Source organism: Talpa occidentalis, unplaced genomic scaffold, assembly GCF_014898055.3.
Source record: "Talpa occidentalis isolate TD23 unplaced genomic scaffold, MPIMG_talOcc4v2.1 talOcc4.7, whole genome shotgun sequence".
NCBI lineage: Eukaryota > Metazoa > Chordata > Mammalia > Eulipotyphla > Talpidae > Talpa > Talpa occidentalis.
In genome coordinates this window covers 98,131,004-98,153,097 of record NW_023605083.1, presented here as the reverse complement: position 1 = coordinate 98,153,097, position 22,094 = coordinate 98,131,004, and the positions used below count along the sequence as shown (strand labels likewise).

Here is a 22,094-nt window from a genome sequence, read left to right as displayed (position 1 = left end):
GCTCCTCTCAGTGGCTGGGCAGATGGAAAGCCGAGAAGGAGCCTCTGAGGGAGGAAGATAGGAGGTAGAAGGAGGGGGTGAAGTAGCCAGAGAAGTGAAACATCTGAGCAGGGATTCGGAGGCAAGGGAAGGTACAAGATGGGATGGGATTGGTTTAGACAAACTCTCTGGTCTCCAGTTGCCCTCTGGCTTCCTACTGCCCAAGCCTGTCTGAGAGAGGAATGAATGTCACCTTTTCCCCCGGGCATTTGCAACCCATTTGCAAGCTGGGATGACAGCTGATTCCTAGTTTCTTGCTGAGCCTAGGGGTATAGCTGAGATGCAGATGGATTTACTGTGTTGGACACTGCTTAGCATCTGACTGACTCCCCTGGCCAGGGGATGAGCTGAGGGGGAAGAGCTACAACACTAAAGGAGCAGAGAATTATTGGACACCAAATGGTGGAGAAGGCACCTTCAGAGAAGCAGGAGTCAGCAGAGCCATGGGCACCAAGGAGAAGAGGTCTGTGCAGTCAGACACCCCATGGACGCCACTGGAAAGCCAAGGATGAGGCCTTGGCCAGCACAGGCTCAGGGAGGGGGAGTAGCATAGGGGATGGGATGAAGGTCAAGTTGAGGGGAGGTGACAGAGGAGACTGCCTCTAGAGCTGGCTCCACTCCCTCCAATCCTCCCCCACACCTCACCCTTGGCAGGATGGAATCTTGAGGGGCTTTAAAAACACTGCTGCTTGGCCAACTCCAGCCATGGTGTGAAACTCAGGCAAGAGGATTTTTTTTTAAAGATTTATTTACTTATGCATACAAGAACTGGGGTACAGGCCAGAAGTGTGGGGGGTGAGAGGATTCACCAGAGACAGAGTGGGGAACAGAACAGGCAGACTGACTGAAATACACTGCTGAGGAGAGCAGTGGGCGAGTCAGGAGAGATCTGCTGCGCCATGTGGGTTGCTCCCTGGCCCGGGGATCAAACTCTTGCTGCAGAGGCTGCAGATAGCCTCACAGTGCTGTGCTTAACCCCTTGCCACCAGGGAGGCCCCAGGCAAGGGGATTTTTAAAAGATGCCCTCTCCCCTTCTCTCCTCCCATTCCTTGTGCGGCTAATGTCGTGACCCTTTAAAAACCTGAAGGACCAGTGGGTGGGGGCTGGTGGTCTGCACAGCGTCACCCCTGAACCCCACCCTCTAGCCTGGACAGCTGGGCTCAGAGGAAGAAACAAAGAGGGGAAGAGGTGGCAAAGTAGTCGCTGCAGTGTGGCATCACTGCCATGAGGGGGCAGCCGTGTGCAGGGCAAGGGGACCCAGCACAGGCCCAGCCCATCCCCATCTGGGAAAGAGAGGAGCCGGGGGCTCCTTAGTCCCCAACAGGGACGCTGCTCTGCCTGCTCGATAAACACCATCTTCAGCTTAGACTACTTCAAGGTGTTTCAATCATTTGCAACCAGAAAAGCCTTCAGCAAACCCATTTAATTTCCCCCCACTCCCCACCAGCCCCACTCCATCACTTTTCAAAGTCCCCTCCAGGCTTCCCTCCTGCTGAAAACAGGCCTGAAATAGGCCCAGGGTTGGAAGATTAAAATGAGAAGGTGGGGAAAAGCCAGCAAAGCCACAGAGACAGAAGGGGAGGGAGGAGGCAGGGAAAGAGCAAGTGCAGCTTCTGTGCGGTTCTGTGCCCAGAAACAGCTGCCTCCAGGTACAGGCAGCCTTGCCCTGACAGCTCTGACCAGGGAGTTCTGGCCACAGCGGTGTGAGTGCCCTGCACCTGAGGTCTACTGGCCCACCCCCTCTGGGGACTTTTTTCAGAAAATGGTGCCCACAGCAGCCCCTTTGTGTGACCAGACACCCCTCTTGAGCCACAGCTCAGTGGCCCCCAGTGGGCACTGGCAGAGAGCTGCCTATCCACCTTCTCCCTGGAATCTGGAGTTGAAGGAGACACACCTCCCACTCCTCCAGGGGCTGAGCCCTGCTAAACAAACTGGGGTGCCAATGGCAGCCCTGTTCCTGCCATCTGATGAGGGGAAGAGTGAATGGAGAGTGAGGCCTGTGGAGCCGAGAGGAGGGATGCAGCTGCGTCTGCACTGTTTCCTCTGCAGTTTCAGTGCTTCTCCAAGCTTGGCTGCCTTTGGGTCCCACAAGACCCCTCAGAACCAGAAGGATAATTTCTCTTCTGCTTAAGGCAGTCTGAAAGGCTGCCTGTGACATTGCCCCAGGCTGCTCAGGGGACACTCACTGAACTGTCAGAAAAGAAGCTCAAGGCAGGCCCTTTCAGGAGGGCTCACAGCCCTGACATGCTCCATCTCTCAACTGTCAGATGGAGACACCCACCGCCCCCTTCACTTCCCAGGCACTGTTGTGTGCTGCCCCCAGGACTCCAGCAAGCACAGGCCTCCAGTGCCCTGCACCCAAAGGCTTCCTTGATTCAGTCACAAGTTCATTCATCAAATATTGATTGTCCTGCCTACCGCATACCAGATGATACTCCAGATGCTCTGTGGGGGTGGGGGGTGGTGGTGGAGGGGGGGGGCAGTGCTTCTGTGTACTTCCTCTCCCAGTCCACTCTCTGCCCTTCCCTTTGCTCAGAAGGCTCACCAGTACAAACAACATCACCAGGCCACCTTGCCCCTGCTTCCAATGGGTTCAGCTAATGGGAACAATTGGGAGCAAGATCAGAGGGCAGGAGAGAAAGGTCAAGGGATTTATTCTTCAGCATGTGTGTCAGCCACCCTCCGAAGTCCCCACTGTCGCTGGCTGCCCTGGACTCGTGCCCTGTGTTGGCTCTTCCCACATCATATCAATAGAATGAGGTTAGAGCATGAAAGACGTGTGGCTTCTGTCTTGCTCTCTCAGCTTGCCCGCTCTGGGATAAGCTGGCTGCCGTGATGTGAGGATGCTCAAGCAGGAACAGAGGTCTCCCGCCAACCACCATGGAATGTGCCATCCTGGAATGGGTCTGCCATCCTGTCACGCTGTCTGACACCTGAAGCCCTGGTCAATGTCTTGATAGACCCTAAACTAGAATTCCCTAGCTAAGCTGCTCCCGAATTCCTGACCTATAGAGACTATACAATGGTAAATGTCTGATGTCTTAAGCCAGTAAGTTTTGGGGGAATTTATTATGCAGTAATAGAAAATATAACCCGGCTCTGGAAGATTCAGCCTGAGTCCAGTCCGCTGAGGCCCTTCCATGGTAACAGCTCCCTGCTGCTGCTACCGGTCTTAGGGTATCTATCTCAATGTCCTGTTCCTTTCCTTCATTTTGCCCACAACCCTGGAAATAGTGCCTCATTAAACTCAAAAATTCACAGTAGAAAGGGACACTTACTCTCTGCTAGGACCTGCCTGTGTAGGATGCAATCATGAACAAGAGAGGCACTATCTCTTCCCTTCCGGAGCTTATATTCTAGTCGGGGAAGCACAAAATAAATTAGCTAACACATAAGTAAGCAAGATAATTTTGGACACCAGTAGTTGAAATGAACAAATAAATGACAAAATAAACAGGGCACAAAATAGAGTTTGGTCAGGAGACAAGTGGGGTAGGCGGGTCAGAGGGCCTCCGAGAGGCTGGCCAGGCGGCGTGTGCGTGAGGAAAGGGGAGTTCAGACAGGAGCCAGTGGCATCAGAGGTGGCAGCAAAATCTGCAAGGTAGGAGAGGGTCTGGATGCTCCAGGAACAGAGGAGACCTCCTGGCAGGAGCTGGGAGCTGGGCTGAGTGGGGGAGATGAGCTGAGGGGTCGGAGACCTAGGCAGGGTGAGAGAAGGAGTGTGGATTTTAGTTAAAATGCAACGCCGTGCCATAAGGAAGGTTTTTCAGTGAGGTACCTGTGGAGATTGTGCTCCAGGATTCCTGGAGGGGGATGGGGCTGGGACTCAGAGGGCCGTGGCCATGGAGACAAACTGACAGGCGGGACATACTAGGGATCCAAGGTTGTCAGGACTTGCCGACTGTGCTGGAAAGTGTGGGCGCTCCTTCCAAAATCCCTTGGACTTGCTTTTCCCAATTTTGTGCCCCTTCCTGCTTCATTATGCTGCTGCCTGTCCTGCACCTGCTCTGCTTTGTAGCAGCCGCTCCCAGGCAAGCTCAGGGAGACAGGCATACCCAGGAATTTACAGTCCCTGGGGCAGCACTTCATTCTCCCTAGTAGCAAGGTTGGAAAGTCCATCCCCACCTCAGGTTGCGACAACTCTGCAAGTCAGTTACACCATTGTCCCCATGGAGCAGGAGGACGCTGCCCTTGGAGGACAAAGCCTGAGCTCGCCTGCATCCCCTAGGAGACTTCCGCAATGATCGCTGTGCACACAGCGTCTGCTTGTGGGAACCTGACTGCAGAAATGACAGAGGCGGCGGGCTCGGCTGGGCTGGGCTGGGGTGCAGCAAAGGAAGGAGACTCAATCCCTGGCTGGCTGATCAGAGTGAAGAGTGGACTGAGTTTGGGCTGGGGAGGGGGGCTGAGTTTAGGAACACCCAGGTGGGAATGTCTAAGAGGTGGAAGACTTTACAGTATGAAGCTGGGCTGCTCTAGAATAGGCAGGGGTCGGGCAAGGTCCCCCACAGACCCCAGCCTCAACTTCCCAGGCCAAGTCAGGTATAAATTGAATGAGAAGCAAGAATGGTGCCTGATACCAGCTCCTCTTCCCCAGGACTTGAGGCACGTAGTCTGCCAGCCCTTATTACTGACTTTTTCTTACTGTTCCATATTCGAGTACTGCATCCCTGCCTCTTGGCTCTACCCCTCCAACTGCCCCCATAGCTCCCTGCCTTCCGTAGCCAGCATCCCCCTCAGTCTTGGCACTAGATAGCCTAGAAGCCACAGAGAGGGCCTGAGGCAAAGCCCCAAATGGAGGTTCAGTCCCAGAGCAAGGTTCCAGCCCCTTGGGTGACCATGTTCACAGAGTGAGGGGTGGGTCTGGAAGCCAGCTCCTCACTCTTGTCCTTGACACTGCCCTGAAAGCAGAAGCTTCCTGGGCCTCCCCTGGTGGCGCAGGTGATTGAGCACAGCGCTGTGAAGCTGTCCGCAGCCTCTGCAGCGCCAGTTCGATCCCTGCCAGCCAGCATGCATGCATGCATGCATGCATGCATAAATAAATAAATAAATAAATAAATAAATAAATAAATAAATAAATCTTTAAAAAAAAAAAAAAAAAAGCAGAAGCTTCCTTCTGGTACGCCTCCATGCCTCCATGGCTTCCTACCCCTGCCACGGAGGAAGCGCTTCTTTTGGAAATAGCTGGAAATTGAGGGGTGGGAGAGGAAGAATCAAAACAACAAAGAAAAACTCAAGTATGGGGCTGCCCATCCCTGCCAGGGTCCTGATGGCAGCTCTGGGTGAGCCAGTCTACACCTGGGAGCTGCAGGAATGGGCAGATCCTCCCATCGAGAAGGGGCTGAGAAGCACCTGCAGAACCTGGAGAGCCATGGAGATTTTCCTCCATATATCTCAGTGGACTTCAGTAAAGTGGGTGGGTAAGGAAGACAGTGGGGTGTGGTGGGGACTGAGGCAAACTGGAGAATCCCAGGCAAGGTCCCTGCTAGACTTATATGGCATCTTGGTTCAAATAGTCTTGCGTTAAAGTGTATGGCTTGGTGGGCAGAGAGATGGCTGGGTTTTAAGTCTCCCATTTCTCCCCATCCCTACCACCTCCGTTTTCATGTCTTTATGCAGGCTACAAGTACACAGCTGTACATGGTGGCCCTGGTTTCACATATCAGGGATGAATACTCAGCTCCAGCCCCATAGGAATGAGTGTGTCATGCTGCTGGAGCTTCCGATTGTTCAAGGGCAGCTGGGTATAGAGCTTGTGTGCAACATAAACACTGGCACTGAATCCAGATTTAATATACTCCATGGGCCAAACAAACCCTGTGCTGATGGTGTCAATGTGCAGCCTCCACCATGGATGCTGAGCCTCAGGACAGGAGGGCACCTCAAAGGGGTTCCATATTTTTGGGCACTGTGCTGCCTAGAAAGGTGCCCACCTCACAACCCTGGGCCCAGCTGGCTCAGCCACCCTACCGGCTTGGGGCAGTGGATGTAGCGGGCCAGGCTGATGATGAGGTCATGTGTGATGGGGTCCACCAGGTTCCTGAAGCTGGCATAGCGGTACAGAACATCGTCCAGCGAGGTCGACTCCATGCCCAGATCCTACAAGAGTAAAGGAGAACCAGAGGTCAGGGGTGGTCCTGCCCTACCCTCCAGTCCCACCCAAACACCTGAAACTGTCCCTGGAGGCAACTCAGCTACCCCCTCCCTGGCAAAGGAAGGAACCCTCTTCAAAGAGGCTTTTCAACCTGCAAGGAAACATCTTCCTCAGGGGGCAGGGTAAGCCCCTGCAGGCTCCACAAACATGGTCTTCCTGGTATATGGGCCTCTTCTGAGATAACCCCAAAACCTTCACTGGGTCCAGTTCCCCTGAGGAGGAGGGCAAGGCTGGCTGCCTGGGCATTAGTAGCTGCTTCCCACCCAGGGCAAGTCCTGACACAGAGCAAAATCCCCTGACAGTTGTGTATTGACATGGATTTGTTTTCTTTCTGCTTCTGCTCCTTCTGTAGATGACCCAACCTTGGCTTTGCTTTGCCTTGGGGATATGTGTGTGAGCTCTGAGGTTCAAAGGAGAAGTTGCCAGGTGTACAAAAGAAAACCCCTGAGGGGTCCCTAAGAAATGGATCAAGTGGGGTTCTCCTAAGGGAGGGGAAGGGGATAGAGGTGGGTGGCACTGCATGGGCTGGGCGGTACACTGGCAAGCCTAAAGGACAAGGGGTTGGGGGAACACACACTGGGAGCCTCTGCAGAGACCCCTGCCCGCTATTAAGTCAGGGACTCTTGGGACACAGCCAAGAGCAGTGACCAGCATGGGTGAGGTCTCAAAGGCCCTGCTATAAATGTTCTGGACTATATAAGATCCTAAGATTCTTGTCCAACTGCAGGGAAAGGGCAAAATATGACTAACCTTGAATTTCCCACAAGTCAAGCTGGTGAGAGCTTGAAAGAGCTAGTGCTTGAGAGAAATGAAGAAACAATTTTCTACCTTCGAGTGTTGGACTAAACTTTATGCCCTGTATTTGGAAGAGTGCGGATACACTGCCCTTTTTTCAACGCCCCCTCCCCCAGTGCCTGTGGCCCTTGGGCGGGCTGTGCTTCCTGCTCCTAGCTCCACGCCTTGCAGACCAGGCAGGACGGACATCTCCCCAGGGGGCATGTACTCACCCTGCCCTAAAGACCAGGGGCTACTGAGGTGGGGCAAGCAGGGAGGCAGCACCACTCACTTTTGCTGCCCTCACCCCACCTCTCTAGGCCCCAAAGCCACATGTGGAACAGCCCACCGAGCACAGCCCAGAGGTGGGTCCAGCCAGGATGGCAGGGTGCTGAGAGCCAGGGACAGGAAATATGTGGGGGACTGGTGAGGGCCAGCAGGGGACTGACCCTTTCTCTCAGTGGACAGCCTGAACCTCTCTCAATGCCTTTCCCCTGTGCTGCTGGGACATCCTGGCAAGGCAGGGAGGCTGGGAATCATTGTTCCCAGTTTCCAGGTGAGGAAAGCAGGCCCTTCTTCAGCTATGATGGAATTTTGGACGCAGGGAAGCTGGACCTATGGCCTTGCCTGGGACCTTCTTTGGAGGCCTGCTTTGGCTTATCTTTACTGAGGGTGAGCTGGCCTGAAGACAGGCTGGAGGCAGGAATGGTGTCCTGTAGTTTTCAGCTAACATTTCCAAGAGCAAAAGAAGAAAAGGGAGGCCTCCCTGGTGGCACAAGGGGTTAGGACACAGCGCTACGAAGCTATCTGCAGTCACTGCAGCACGAATTCCATCTTCGGCCAGGGAGGTGACCAATATGGCACAGCAGACCTCTCCTGTCTCACCCACTGCGCCCCCCAGCAGTGTATTTCAGTAGATCTGCCTGTTCTGTTCTGTCTCTGGTGAATCCTCTCACCCCCCGACACCTCTGACCTGTACCCCAGTTCTTGTACGCATAAATAAATAAATCTTTTTTTTTTTTTTTAAAGAAAAGTTCTTTGCTGGATGGATCTGGATGGGCCAGGATGCCAGGTTCTCTGTCCCTGTAGGGAGCCCTACTGAGCCCCAGTTCCATGGATAAAGCCCTCTGCTCTCCTTGTTAGAAGGAAATGGATTCCAGGTTTCATTGAGGACACCAAGGGACCAGTTTGGGGAGTTTTGTTTTAATGAGACGAACCTGAGAGGCAGACTGCCATGTCCTGCACTGGGTTCTCTGGCTGCTAAAATAATTCACTGGGGCTCAGGCCTGGATGCAGGCAGAGGGAGTCTTCTGAAGCGGCCGTGTTCTAGAACTAAGGCTTTTTGAGAACCAAGTGCAACAGGCCACAGCTGCATCCTGGGCCATTTACATAAGGGCACTGTGCCTCAGTTTCCTCTTCAGTAGAATGGGGACAGTGATTCCTGTCTCACAGGTAGGTGAGAGAAATAAGACAGTAAAGCCTCTGGCAGGGAAGAAAGCCCCCTACAAACCCCCCTACCCTCAGTCCCTCTCCTCCCACAGGTCCCCCCTGGGAGACCTCTGCTTATACAGTGTGGTTCTTCATCTCTCTTTGTGCCACAGGCCACAAAAAAGCCATGATTTCTCTCTCTAGAAAAGCACAGGGGTCAGGCCAAGACAGGAAGCTTGCTGCACACAAGCCATGCTGACCTCACAGTCAGTAGGATGTGGGCCATGGGGACATGTATGACCTTAGGACACAAACTTTCCTGGTTATGTGTAAAAACAGGGCCCGGCCCTCCCTGGGGCAGGACGAGGCAGGGGATGTAGGAAGGGAGAAAGTCAAAGGGCTTGTATTCAAGAGCCAGAAGCTCATGTGCTCAAAGAACCCTGGGGTGGGGGTGGGGGCCGAGTCCCGGAACTGGAAATGGAGGGATGATGCATCCAACGGTCAGAGGCCACATGTGGCAGGAGGAGGTGGAGGGGAAGGAGGAAGAGGAGGAGGGAGACATGGATTTGATCTTTCCTGTCTGTCCTGTAGGCTGGGCCACCCCTCTGTGGACTGTCAACTTGAAGGCAGCCTCGGTCCCCCTCTGCTTCAGCCATGTACCCCTCTCCTCAGTGTGTACCCCAGCTCACAACATATGCCTCGTGGTTACCTTTTACACACATCCCTGTTTCCTGTCCTCAAATGCCAAGTGGGAGAAAGCACTGGATTCTAGGCTCTCTCAGCCACCAACTCACTGTAAGTCTACGGGTGTGAAATAGGTAGATGAAGAGTCAAGCCTGGCTCTGGCAGAGCAGCTGTGCTGGAGCTCTATTACTAAAACCCCTGCTGGGGTTTCCTGGGCTCCTATCAGTCCCGTTCGGACTTCCCTTCCCTCCTCCTTTCAAGACCAGTAGAAGCAGTTGCTGGGGTCAAAGACAGGCTGCCCCCTGCCCCCCACCTCCTCCCCACCCCAGGTGCCTAAGAGGCCTGCTGATTATTTTGAATTGGAAGAAATTAAGACACAGAATGATTTTTTTTTTTTTTTTTTGCCTATTTATCTCCTTGAAGACAGGAAAATAAATCTCAGTGGTGGTCCGGGAGGTGAGAGACAGCCAGCCTGTTGCAGCCTTACCGCCCCAGACTAAGCTTGCAGAGTCTGCTTTTATGCACACATGGATAAACCCTGCAAAATGGCTTTTTCTTTAAATTGCGGAGTTCTTCTGGTTTTTTCCTCCTAAACTTACTGCCCTTTTCTAGACACTATATAACCGCACTGGATGACCAGATGAGAGGTTCTATTGTTCTACGTGTGGGGTCACTGTGCACAGAATGAAAGTTTGTCTTTTTTCTCTCTAATCTCTTTATCAATTTATTTTCCAGCCATACAATCCTAGAAGGTAGAGGAAGATTAGCTTCATCTCCAATGCTCTTCCATTCTGGAATATTGTTGAAAACCTTAGTCTCTAACCCAGGAGGCTTGGACAGATCCGGGAGGATGCAAAATTCCTTCCCAGCGCCCCACGCCCTCACACCTTCCACCCTCTGCCACTCCGTGTGCTCAGTGTGCTGACAACGGCCTTGGCTCCCTGGGCTGCTGTTGTCTAGGTTCCTTTAGTTGGTGCTCAGGAGGGGAAAGGGTGGGAGGAAGAAAACTGGGGGAGGGTCTCCCAGAGAAGGCAGACATGGCCCTCTCCCTAGGCTCTGGGTAACTGTGAGTCATGGCCACCGCCCTCTCTGAATTCCAGCCGGGGTGGGGCTCCTGAAGGTCCCAGGCTGGATTACAAGGAACCGCAACAGGGAAGCCAGATGGGTCAGGGCAAAGGCTGCTGCATGTTTTATTGCTGCCTTTCCTTTGACCCAACTAGGCCCAAGAAATACATGCCTTGCTTTAGGATACGTCTTGTGTCCCACGTACCTCTGGTGACTTTGGCTCCTTGCTATCCTCTCCATGCCTCTCCCCTAAGCCTGTTTACTGGGAATGACCGTTGTCTGACTTTGCACTCAAGATACCTCCCCCTGCCCCCACCCCATTATTGCCCAGCAGGGTCCCCTAGCTTTGCTATGGCCTGGCTCCCCTGTTAGGACAAAAGTGGGTGGATGAGCAGCGACTCCTATGTGCACAGGGGAAAGTGGAAGAATCAAGCCTCTATGTAGCTCCTCCGGCCATGGCTTTGGCCTGGGAGGAGCTGGTCTGCCTTGCAGTGAGGGTGACCCTAGCTCCCTTATTATGGGTCTAAACAATACCAGCTCTAGTTGCTGAGCATATGGATGGTTTCTCATCAGAAATACTGGAAACATCAGCAGGTGAGCCTGAGTCACTGCCATGGGCAACTCTGCTCAGAGAGTGTGGCTGGCCTGGTACTTGAGCACAAGAGCCAGGTTTGAGGACTCCTTCCAATGGAAAGAGAGAGGTTGGGCCTGAAATTAGGGGCATGACTATCCAAAAGTGAGCAGAGATTCACATAGAAAGGTCAGAACAGCATTTCTCAAAGTGTGAAGCTGGCCCCTGAGATCCTTTAAGGGTCTCCGCTCCAATGACATATCAGCATGCTAGATTTTCTTTGTAGACTGCAACCCAAAAACCTATCACAGGAGACCGAGTGCAGAAGCAGCACAAGAGAATCCAATGACCTTCTACTAAGCCACACTTTAAAGAGATGGGCGCAACTGTGAAATAATGCCACTCTTTCACTGCATTTTTTCCTTAGGGAAAAATAGTTATTTTGGTAAAGATTTCTTTCTTTCACATGAGAGCTTATTCATTTTAAATGATACATAAATCTTTAAGGTATCTTTTATTTTGATTTCTAATACATTTAATAGTATTCTTCAGATATAACCCACATTAAAAAAAACTTTGACGTTCTTGATAATTTGAAGGAGTATAAAGGTTCTTCAAAAAGTTTAAAATAGAACTATCACACGATCCAGCAATCACACTGCTGGGCATGTATCCAAAGGAAATGAAGACAGGCTATCAAAGAGATGTATGTACGCCAATATTTATTGCAGCATTATTCACAATAACCAAGATATAGAAAAACAATGTAAGTGTCCATCAATAGATGAATGGGTAAAGAGCTGGTGTATACACACACACACAGAGGGATACATTCAGTTATGAGAAAACAGGAGATCCTGCCAATCGTAAAGCAGTGGATGGAACTTCATGACATTATGCTAAGTGAGAATAACCAGACAGAGAAAGACGCCTGCATGAGATCTCCTATATGTGGAATCTAAAATTAACTGAATTAGAAGGAGCAGACTAGTAACCAGGGGCCGAGGATAGGGGAATGGGAGATGCTTGCACTAGCAACTAGTACTGAAGCTCTATGCACAAAACCATGACTGTAAACAATAAAACTGTATTATAAACATTAAACTAGCTAAGAGGCTAGATTTTTTAAAAAGATTTATTTATTTATGCATACAAGAGCTGGGGTGTAGGCCAGAGATGCAGGGGGTGAAAGGATCCACCAGAGACAGAGTGGGGAACAGAACAGGCAGACTGACTGAATACACTGCTGAGGGGAACAGCCGACGAGGCAGGAGAGGTCTGCTGTGCCATGTGAGTCAGCTCCTTGGCCAAGGGATCCAACCCGTGCTGCAGTGGCTGCAATTACTTCATAGTGCTGATGTTTAACCCCTTGCGCCACCACAGAGGCCCTAAGAGGCTAGATCTTAATTGCTGCTGCTACTAGAAGATCATGATGTGAATTGATAGGTGTCAGATGATGCTACAGTGGCAACCATATGACACTATAATTGTATGAAATCATATGCTGTACACCTTAAACTTATACAATATTATGTCAATCATATCACAATTAGAAAAAGAGATGAAAAAATAAAGAGTACAAAGGGATCTTGATACTAAAAGAAGTTTGGTTAAAACTAGGTTAAAAGAATGGGGTCCTCTGGGAGAAAGGGGGTAACCTGAAAGTCAGGGAGGAGGTTAGTCACCAGGGAGCCCATGAGAAGACTTATCTTACCAGTTTTGCATCCTGAAAAAAACTACTGGGCACACCATCTCCCTTCTTACATCAACTTGATCCTTCAACAAGGCTCCTGTCTATGCTGGCAGAGCTCTGCATGGGGGACGTCAAGGGGTCAGGAGAGGGATGTGGCCACCTTTGGTGTCTGGGAAGGAGGAGTGGTATTTAATCCAAGGCACTGGCCATGGACTTTCAAACTAGTGAGCAATGGAGAACAGGCACCCATGGTACTGTCATTGCTACAGGGGTCTAGCTCCTCTCCTGGGCAGTCCCAGCATACTGTTCCCTTCCTAAGAACATCAGTTTAACATACAGGGTAGCCCCCCCAAAATTTTGACAATCTTTCAAAGTCATCAGAGGGGCATCCTTCAATGACACCCCCCAAATCCCTGAAATTCCTTTCCCGTACCTCTGCCATGGCCCCAACTGTCCTGCAATTTCTCATCTCCACCCTACCCTCTCTCAGGACCTAGACCTTCCCTCTAACTCTTTCTGACACATGGTATGACATGGGTGAACATTTCCTCTAACACTAACACTTCCCTCCAATACTCTGGCCAATCTAGGGCAATAAAGTTCCCTCTTTTATTTTTTTTTTTTAAAGAGGCATGTATTTTTATTTATTTATTTGTTTGTTTGTTTGTTTATACATGCACTGGGTACAGTCAGAAGCGCGGGAGGGTGAGAGAATTCACCAGAGCCAGAGCAGGGAGCAGAGCAGGCAGAAGAACCGAAGTACACTGCTGAGGGGAGCAGCGGGCGGCAGGAGAGGTCTGCGAACCATGTGGGACCCTCCTCTGGTGGCCGGGGAGCAGCTGGGGATCGAACCGGCCCCGCAGAGGCCGCGGAGAGCTTTGCAACCCAGCGCTCAACGGCTGCGCCACCGGGGAGGCCCAATAAAGTTCCCTCTTGACACCACTTTCCCCCAGGGCCCAGAAAATAGTAAGGGTCAGTGACAATGTGGAAAAACTGGAACCCTTGTGCACTATTGATGGGAGTGTAAAATGGTGCAGTCATTGTAGAAAACAGTATGGAAGCGCCTCAAAACATTAAAAATAGAATTACCATGTGACCCAGCAATTCCATACCAAAAGCATTGAAAACAGGGACTTGAACAGGTATTGGTACACCTGTTCACAGCAGCATGACTCCAACAGCCAAAGGTGGAAGCTACCCAATTGGCCATGAACTTTACTGAATTAACAAAATGTGGACAGTGGAATATTACTCAGTATTAAAAGGAATGAAAACTGACACATGGTATGATATGGGTGTACCTTGAGGATTATGGTGAACAAAATGAGCCAGACACAAAATATTGTATGATTCTACTACAGAGACAGAAAGTCGAGGGGTAGTTAACATGGGCGGTGGTGGGGAATGAGGAGTTACTCTTTAATGGATATACAACATCAATTTTGTTAGATGAAAAAAGATCTGGAAGTTGGCTATACAACAATGTGAATGTACTTAGCACTACTAAAGTGTTAAAAATAATTAAGATGTAAATTTTGAGTATTTCACCACAATTTAGAAAAAAAACAAGGTCAAGAGAGCCAGACAGGCAAACAGAGACACCATCCTGAGGAAAGTGAGAGTATAGGAAGGGGGCATGTGTATATGACCATTTTTTTCCTTCCCTCTGAATTTGCTTATTACAAATTTTTGCCACATGTCCAGCTGTGGATCTTTTTTCTTTGAATTTATCTCCAGCGTTGGGGTCCTTCCATCTGTAAGCGGAACTGTTTCCAGCCTGTCTCTTCATCAGAAAAACCAGTGTTGGTTCTCGATGGCTTCTGAATTTCTTTTTTCACATCCTTTCCACACTATACTCTCACAGAGGGTTTCGAGTCTTTTTCCCTGGCACCCTCTCATGTTCTCAACAGAAACTCTACTTTCACCACCTCCAATAAGCACTGCAGGTCATGTCTTTACAATTCTCATTTTGTTCATTAATCCCCTTTTCATCTCACTCTGTGTCTCCCCGCCCCCATCTTACTTAGCCCTTTTTTTGTGGCATTTTGTTCTTTTCCCAAAAATTCATTTCTTCCAGATCCTACCGTAGATCATTTTCAGATGTCAGGGTTCAACTTTTATAGTATTTATTCCATATCCAGGGCTCTCCCCCTATTTGCTCACATTGGAAGGAGGCTCAATCTATGAGACTGATCTCTTTCAATAGGTCCTATGTGACATACGATAATATGTATTTGGTCTTTGTCAGTTTTTGCCTTAGAGCTCCTAAAACCCTTGGAATTTCCAAGTGATGTCTTTTGCTGTACTAATGAGACACTTTTGGACTGTATCCAGGGATGGGGCTGGTTGTCAGGAGAACCAACCATGTGATTAGAGGGTTGGAATGTTCAGTAGCCACTCCTTCCCCCACAACCTTTGGGGAAGGGAGAGGAACTGGAGGTTGAATCATTCACCAATGGCCAATGACTCAATCAATTTTCAAGTCTCAAAAAAAAAAAAAAAAAAAAAACCAAACAAACAAAAAACCCAAAAACCCAAAAACCAAAAACCAAAACCAAACCTCCAAAGGATGGATTCAGAGAGCTTCCAGGTTGGTGAACAGGTGGATATCTGGGGAAAGCAATACGCTCAGAGAGGACACAGAAGTTCCATGCCTTTTCCCCATACCTTGCCCTGTGTGTTTCTTCCATCTGGCTGTTCCCTGCATTATATCCTTTGCAATACAGTGAAAATCTAGTAAGTAAAATCTTTCTGTGAGTTTCTGCGAGCTACTCCAGCAAATTAAGCCAAACCAAGAAGAGGGGTATGGGGACCTCTGATATATAGGTCAGAAGCACAGGTAACAACTTGGACTTGGGACTGGTGCCTGAAAGGTGCAACAAGAGACAGTTCTTGTGCGGTTGAGTCCTTAACCTGAGGGATCTGACGCTAACTACAGGTGATAGCGTTGGAACTGAACTGAGTAGGACACCCAGCTGGTGTCTGAGAACTGCTTGTTGGTGAGGAAACCCCCTCTTCCCACAGGTGGAATTGGTGACTAGAATCTTGACTTCATCCCATAGCTGATTTCTGAGTAAGAGCTGAGTCCACATCTTCAGGCTCTGGCTTGTTAAGGAGCCCAGCTTGCGGTTAAGTCACTGACATTGAACTAATGTGACTCTGCCCTTGGGGAAGGCACATATTTGCCCATCCCATGGCCTGGATCTCTGATACTGGCCAACAATGGAGTCCATGGAAAGCCACGACAATGTCTACATCCCCTGGAATTTCTCCATCTCTGGCAGGTCCATCAGCCAGTTCTGGGGTCACCCTCTGTGAACTCCTTTCTCTGAAGCTCAGCAGTAAGCAGTGTGGAAGAGTGGTGCAATGAGGGGAGGGTGGAAGCGACAACTTTCTACACCCAAATCACCACTTGTGTGGGAACGTGGTGGTTCCTTACTTTCTGATTGAAGTCCTCTGACAGAGGGAGGAAAGGGCTCCCTGCCTTCCTTTTAGATCTGATTCAAGAGGGGAAGCCAGGACCAGCTTCTTCTTAGACAGAGAGGGGGGTTTCTCCCAGACTGGCCACCTGTCTTTGTTTTCAGCCTTTTTTTTTTTTTAAATGGTGTGTCTTAGGTATTTTAGGGGAAAGCTGGGAGGAGCCACATTGGAGGCTGCCAGGCACACTGCTATTTTAAACCACAACCACCCCCTTCCCTTTTAAACTGGAGGTTTTAAACCTATTCCCAGAAGGGAGGCCCTGTGGGAAATTAGCTTGTATCTGTCTCTTTCCTCCAGGCATGACTCCACAGTTTTTGCAACAATAGAGCCAAGGAAAGGAGGGAGGCAGCAAGCTCTGAATACTAACCCGCAAAGGTAGACAGCTTCAATATTGAAACCACCAGAGCTGAATGTGCAAAGCTAGTTAATGAGGTTGTAATCAAACACAGTCCACCAGAAGGAAATTAATTAGAGTCCAGAGGGCACGCAGGAAGCGGAACAAGCTTCTTTTTCTCCTCCAGGCTCTAGAACATCAGGTGCAGCTTATCCTAAGGGAGGGGACAAAGCCTGTGGTGCCACCTGCTCCCAGTGGGGTGATTGAACTTGGGTTCCCCTCCCCCTGACATTCTGGCTGGCCTTTGCAGGGGGTGTCCCCAGGGGAAGGAACTGTCAGGAGCTGTTAGGGAAAGGCAGCTGGAGGAAGCCACCAGGGAGAGAAGCCACAACATCTCAGCTGGCATGAAGGAGCCTGATGCAGACTCCAAGGAAGCTGCTTGGTCAATGGCTTGAAAGTGCCACAGAGAACAGAGTGGGTACCTGGTGTTGGGGTACACAACTGAACGTCAGAAAGAAATGCAGGATGCAGTGGGCTAAGTGGTATCTCCCCAAAAAGACAGATCCGCATCCTAAGCCCCGGAACCTATGACTGTTACTTCTGCTGGAATAAGGGTTTTTGTGGATGTGAGTAAAGGATCGCAAGATGAGATCCCCATCCAATTGGTCCCTAAACCCAAGGACACGGGTTCCTATAAGAAACACACAGAGACAATAGACACAAAGAAGGCCACGGAAAGACGGAGGCAGAGATTGGAGTGATGCATCAGCCATAACCACCAGAAACTGGAGGAGACAAAGAATGAAATCTCCTGAGAGCCTCTGGAGGGAACTTGATTTGGGACTTTTGGCTGCAGAAGTGAGAATAAATTTCTGTTGTTCTAAGCTACCAAGTTGGTGGTCATTTGTTATGGCACCCTAGTAATCAAAATGGAGATGGCATTTTCCCCAAGGAATACCTCTGGAAGAAAATAGGTACCCTTCCCTCCCCTGGTGGTGGGGACCACAGCCAGAACACCCAGAACTTGACATTCAAGCTCTACCTGCTGTTTCCACCAGCTCTGGGTCCTCTCTGCGTGTGTGTATCCCTGACACACTGTCTTTTCTGTCTGTTCCCAGGTGGGATTGGTCTAGTTAGAGATGCATCCTGTAGGACCACGGCCCTAAGAAGTCTCTCAACTTGTAAGAGGAGCCCTATGGCTCCCGGTCCAGTGGTACAGCAGAGCGTGCGTGGCTTCCCAGCTCCCCTGTGCCCCATGTCAGATGGCTACAGTTGGGGTTTGAGTTTGAAACCTGTGTGGTTTTGAAAACGCAACAATTAGGTTTAAAACCTGGGCACCCTGAAACCCTTATAAGCCAGAGATCAGATGGATTTGGACACACTTGGTTTTTTTTTTTTTTTTTAAAGATTTATTTATTTATATATATAAGCACTGGGTACAGTCAGAAGCGTGGGAGGGTGAGATAATTCACCAGAGCCAGAGCGGGAAACAGAACAGGCAGACGGACGAAATACACTGCTGAGGGGAGCAGCAGGCGTGGCAGGAGAGGTCTGCGCGCCAAGTGGGACCCTCGCCGGCGGCTGGGGATCGAACCGGTGCTGCAGAGGCTACGGGCAGCTTCGCAGCCCAGCGCTCAACCGCTGCGCCACCAGGAGAGGCCCTGGATATACTTGTTGACACACTCATCCTTACTCTCACTTGGGAAGACCTTTGTGTGTGGCCTCTGCTTTGACTGCCGCACTGCTGCTCCTGCCTCTAGCACGACCATTACCACCTGCTGACAGGCGCCTCTAAGAGCTGTTCGACTCTGCCTGATCCTTTATATCATCTGCTGACCGGTGCCTCTGACTTGTACCCACGCCACTTGTAGAGCTGCCTCCTGCTGCTGTTGCCTTCAGTGCTGCCTGCCCAGCTCAGCTTGTGACTGCTGCTGCCAGCTTCTGTGGTGCTGCCTCAGGAGTGCCACCTGTGATTACCTCCAGTTGCCACCATGGGTTGGATCCTGGTCCAGTGCTTATCAGCATGCCACCACCTCCAGGGTCTCATCAGAGGCTTTCGTCAGACACTGCAGATACTGTTTGGGATAGGACAGGAGGCCATTTGTGGCCTCAGAAGCTCCTTTTCCCAGTTTCCCCTCTGTAAATAAGCCCTGCTGATGGTGCACTCTGAGTCCATGTCATGTCTTGTAAGGACATGGGTGAGGACCCATGGATGATGATATCCCCCAGATGTGCATGGTTTCAAACTGGGTATGAGAAAGATCACTTAACAAGCAGGGGCTGGGAGAAGGGAAAAGGGGAGCTGCTGTTTAATGGGTACAGAGTTTCAGTTTGGGAAAATGAAAAGTCTTTGCAGATGGATGGTGGTGATGGCTGCAAAACAATGTGAATATACTTAATGCCACTAAATGATAGCATAAAAATGGTGAATTTTCTGTTATGCATATTTCATTACAATAAAAAAAATACAAGTGGTGCGCTCACAGTCATGTCAGTATGCAAGCAGCAGAGGGCTATCCTTCGGTCAGCACTGTCACGGCAGGTTTCTGTACAAGAGAAGGTAATCACTGAGGAATCTTACTTCTGGCTCCCTGTGATTCTTGTCATTTGCGTGGCCTTCGATATAAGCCCAAGGGAATGAGGGTGTGCACAGGCCAAGAGAATGCACCAAATGGCTGCAAGAGGTGGGGCCCTGAGGACAGGAAGCACAGGGAAGGGACTCTGAAAGAATGGAGTAATAAATAGAATATCATCCAGCAATGAAGATGTCTGGATGCAGGGGGAAGGGGAGGAATTTGGGGTGATGGGTGTTGAGGACTGAAGAAAGAGCAAACAAGTACTGGTAACAGGGGACTGGTGTTGAGACTATCCACCAGGCCCACTGGCTTCTGGGATCATAGCTTTTTTTTTTTTTAAAGATTTATTTATTTATGCATTCAATAACTGGGGTACAGGCCAGAGTTGCAGGGGGTGAGGGGATTCACCAGAGACAGAGTGGGGAATAGAACAGGCAGACTGACTGAAATACACTGCTGAGGGGAGCAGCACGCGAGACAGGAGAGATCTGCCAGGTCATGTGGGTTACCTCCCTGGATGGGGATCGAACTCGCGCTGCAGTAGTTGCGGATTGCTTCATAGTGCTGATGTTTAACCTCTTGCGCCACCAGGGAGGGCCCTGGTCTCACAGCTTTTAAGAGTGGAACTGCTTCTTTGCATAAAGTCTCCTTCACCCAGAATGGGTGGCATTAAACAGAGAGCCAAGGAAGTGAATCAAACTTAAACAGAGGAATGTATGAATCTGGTGTCTCACACATTTGTAATGCTTTTTTTTAGGTGTATCAGACTAGCTAACAGATTATTCTTGCAATTCCAATTCAAAATGGGTAATTGAGTATTGACTTTAGGCTTATGATTTTAAGCAGAACATTAAAAGAGAAGTTGGTTAAATTTGTAAGTTTCTTTAATGTTTAAGAGAACTTAATATTTACCCTATTTACAAGCTTGAGTTGATAAATTTAAGAATTTGGGGAAGTCTTGCTTTTTAGGATAGGTATTTAAAAATCGGTATTTATAAACTTAAGACTACAAATTCCTAAACTATGTTAAATTTGTAAAATCACTAAGATAAAGAAATTTAATTAACCAAGTTATAAGCCACCTTCCTCCCCAAACACAATCATTTAAATCTGCTAGATTCATAAACAGAGTAATGATAACAACTGGCTAAAGTCTTAAAGAAACATTAGGCTTGAAAATTTCCACCTCAATATATTGAATAGTAAGTAATTGAGAAAACCCAAGTGGCTACAAGTAGCCTGTGTGTATGTGTGTGTGTGTGTGTGTGTGGTGTTTGAATGTGTGTTGTGCCATGTCTATGTATACATGTGGTACACACATGTATGAGTAGTGTTTGTGTGTGGTGTGTATGCAGATGTGTACCCATGCATAGCACACTTGCATTGTTTACATGAGTGTGCATGCACAAACATGCCACCAAGAACACCAAAACTCTCCCAAGGACAGGATCATGTGAATGAAGTAGGAGCCTGACAAAGTCCGATTCTGTGGGTGGGGGATGGTGCACCAGGTAGGGAGGGCGATTGAAATGAAGAGCCAGAAGTACACAGCCCAAACCTGGAAAATACCAAACAGCAAATCAAACGTGCAAAAATCATAAAAGTGGGCCTCCCTGGTGGCGCAAGGGATTAAGACACAACCTATGAAGCTCGCCGCAGCCACTGCAGCATGAGTTCCTGCAGCGCGAGTTCGATCCCTGGCCAGGGAGCTACCCACATGGCACAGCAGACCTCTCCTGACTTGCCCACTGCTCCCCTCAGCAGTGTATTTCAGTAGATCCACCTGTTCTGCTCCCCACTCTGTCTCTGGTGAATCCTCTCACCCCCCACAACTCTGGCCTGTACCCCAGTTCTTGTATGTATAAATAAATAAATCTTTTAAAAAAATCATAAAAGCCATCACCACACTGCCATCCCTAAAACAAACACCCTACAGCACTGGAGCGCTTGAGGTGGTAGCTGGGGTGGGCACTGCCTGGCTCCTGGTTGCAACTTTGGATGTTGCCGCTCCAGGGCAGGCTGGCTTGGCACCCACTGCCCCACAACCCCATTGAGCTGGTACTCAAGGGGGTGCCCGAGAACCCAGCTGACTAACCTTAGCCCACACTACTAGAGAGTAGTTCATGGTGGTCCTAGTCAAGAAACTGTTGGGGCCCCTGTGGTGGTGCAGGGATTAAAGTCTCAGGGTTTCAAGCTACCACCAGCAACTGCAGCGCAAGTTCAATCCTTGGCCAGGGAGATGACCCATATGGCACAGCAGACCTCTCCTGTCTCACCCACTGCTCCCCTCAGCAGTGTATATCAGTAGATCAGCCTGTTCTGCTCCCCACTCTGTCTCTGGTGAATCCTCTCACTCCCCTGCACCTCTGACCTACACCCCAGTTCTTGTATGCATAAATAAATAAGAATAAATCTTTTTTAAAAAAGAAACTGCTGATGGAGTCACTGACCACCCTTCCCTACTTGGCCAGCCTGGACTAGGGGGGCTCTAGTCTCATCTCTGGGTCATTGTCCCATGATGCCCCCCACTGCTGCCCCCTGGCTCCTGCAGGTTCATGACACCAGGCCTGCAGGCAGGCCAGCCCTCCTGAATCATGATGGGGGCTTCTGGGTCTCCCCTCTGCACCAGGATGCAACAGGCAGGGAGGCACCACAGTTCCACGAGGGGCTTCATGGCTGTGGGTTGCTTGTGTTTTAACTCTGAAGTCTTAAAAAATGACACCCTCTGCACAAAACAGGCCTCTGGAAACAGATGCCCATTGTTGCCAAGTGTAATTTAATTAAAATCTAAGAAACTGCAGTAGCAACAAATAAATACCAAGAGGATGCTTTCTCTTTAGAAAAATATAAAGTCGGCTGGGAGGCACAGCAGGCTTGAAGAGGGTTTGGCCTGCTTCCCCCAGAACCTGTGTGGTGGAAGGCAGAAGACCCCTTAAGTCCCATTCATGGGTTAGATTCCAGGTCACTGTGTGGCCCTGGACAAATCAGCCCTTACATGCAGTAGCAATCCCAAACCCTTACATGCAGTAGCAACCCCAAACCCCACCTACAAAGGAGGATTTCACCAGCTAATTCTTCCCAAAGAGCAAGGGGAAATTCTAGAGGAGACACCAAAAGAGAGTCCTGAGGTGGTGCAAGGGGTTAAGACACAACCTATGAAGCTATCCACAGCCACTGCAGCATGAGTTTGATCCCTGGCCAGGAAGCTGACCCACTTGTTGCAGCAGACTTCTCCTGTCTCGCCCTCTGCTCCCCTCAGCAGCGTATTCAGTCAGTCTGCCTGTTCTGTTATCCCA

General features: G+C 49.8%; 1 protein-coding gene across 1 annotated transcript in view; it reads right to left on the bottom strand.

Moving 5' to 3' along the window:
* LRRC75A (leucine rich repeat containing 75A) overlaps positions 1-22,094 on the bottom strand; it is a 42,536-nt gene that overhangs the window by 7,243 nt on the left and 13,199 nt on the right. The window contains exon 2 of the mRNA XM_037492304.1: positions 6,010-6,138. Coding sequence (XP_037348201.1) covers positions 6,010-6,138 — 129 coding nt within the window. The remainder of the gene's footprint in view (positions 1-6,009; positions 6,139-22,094) is intronic.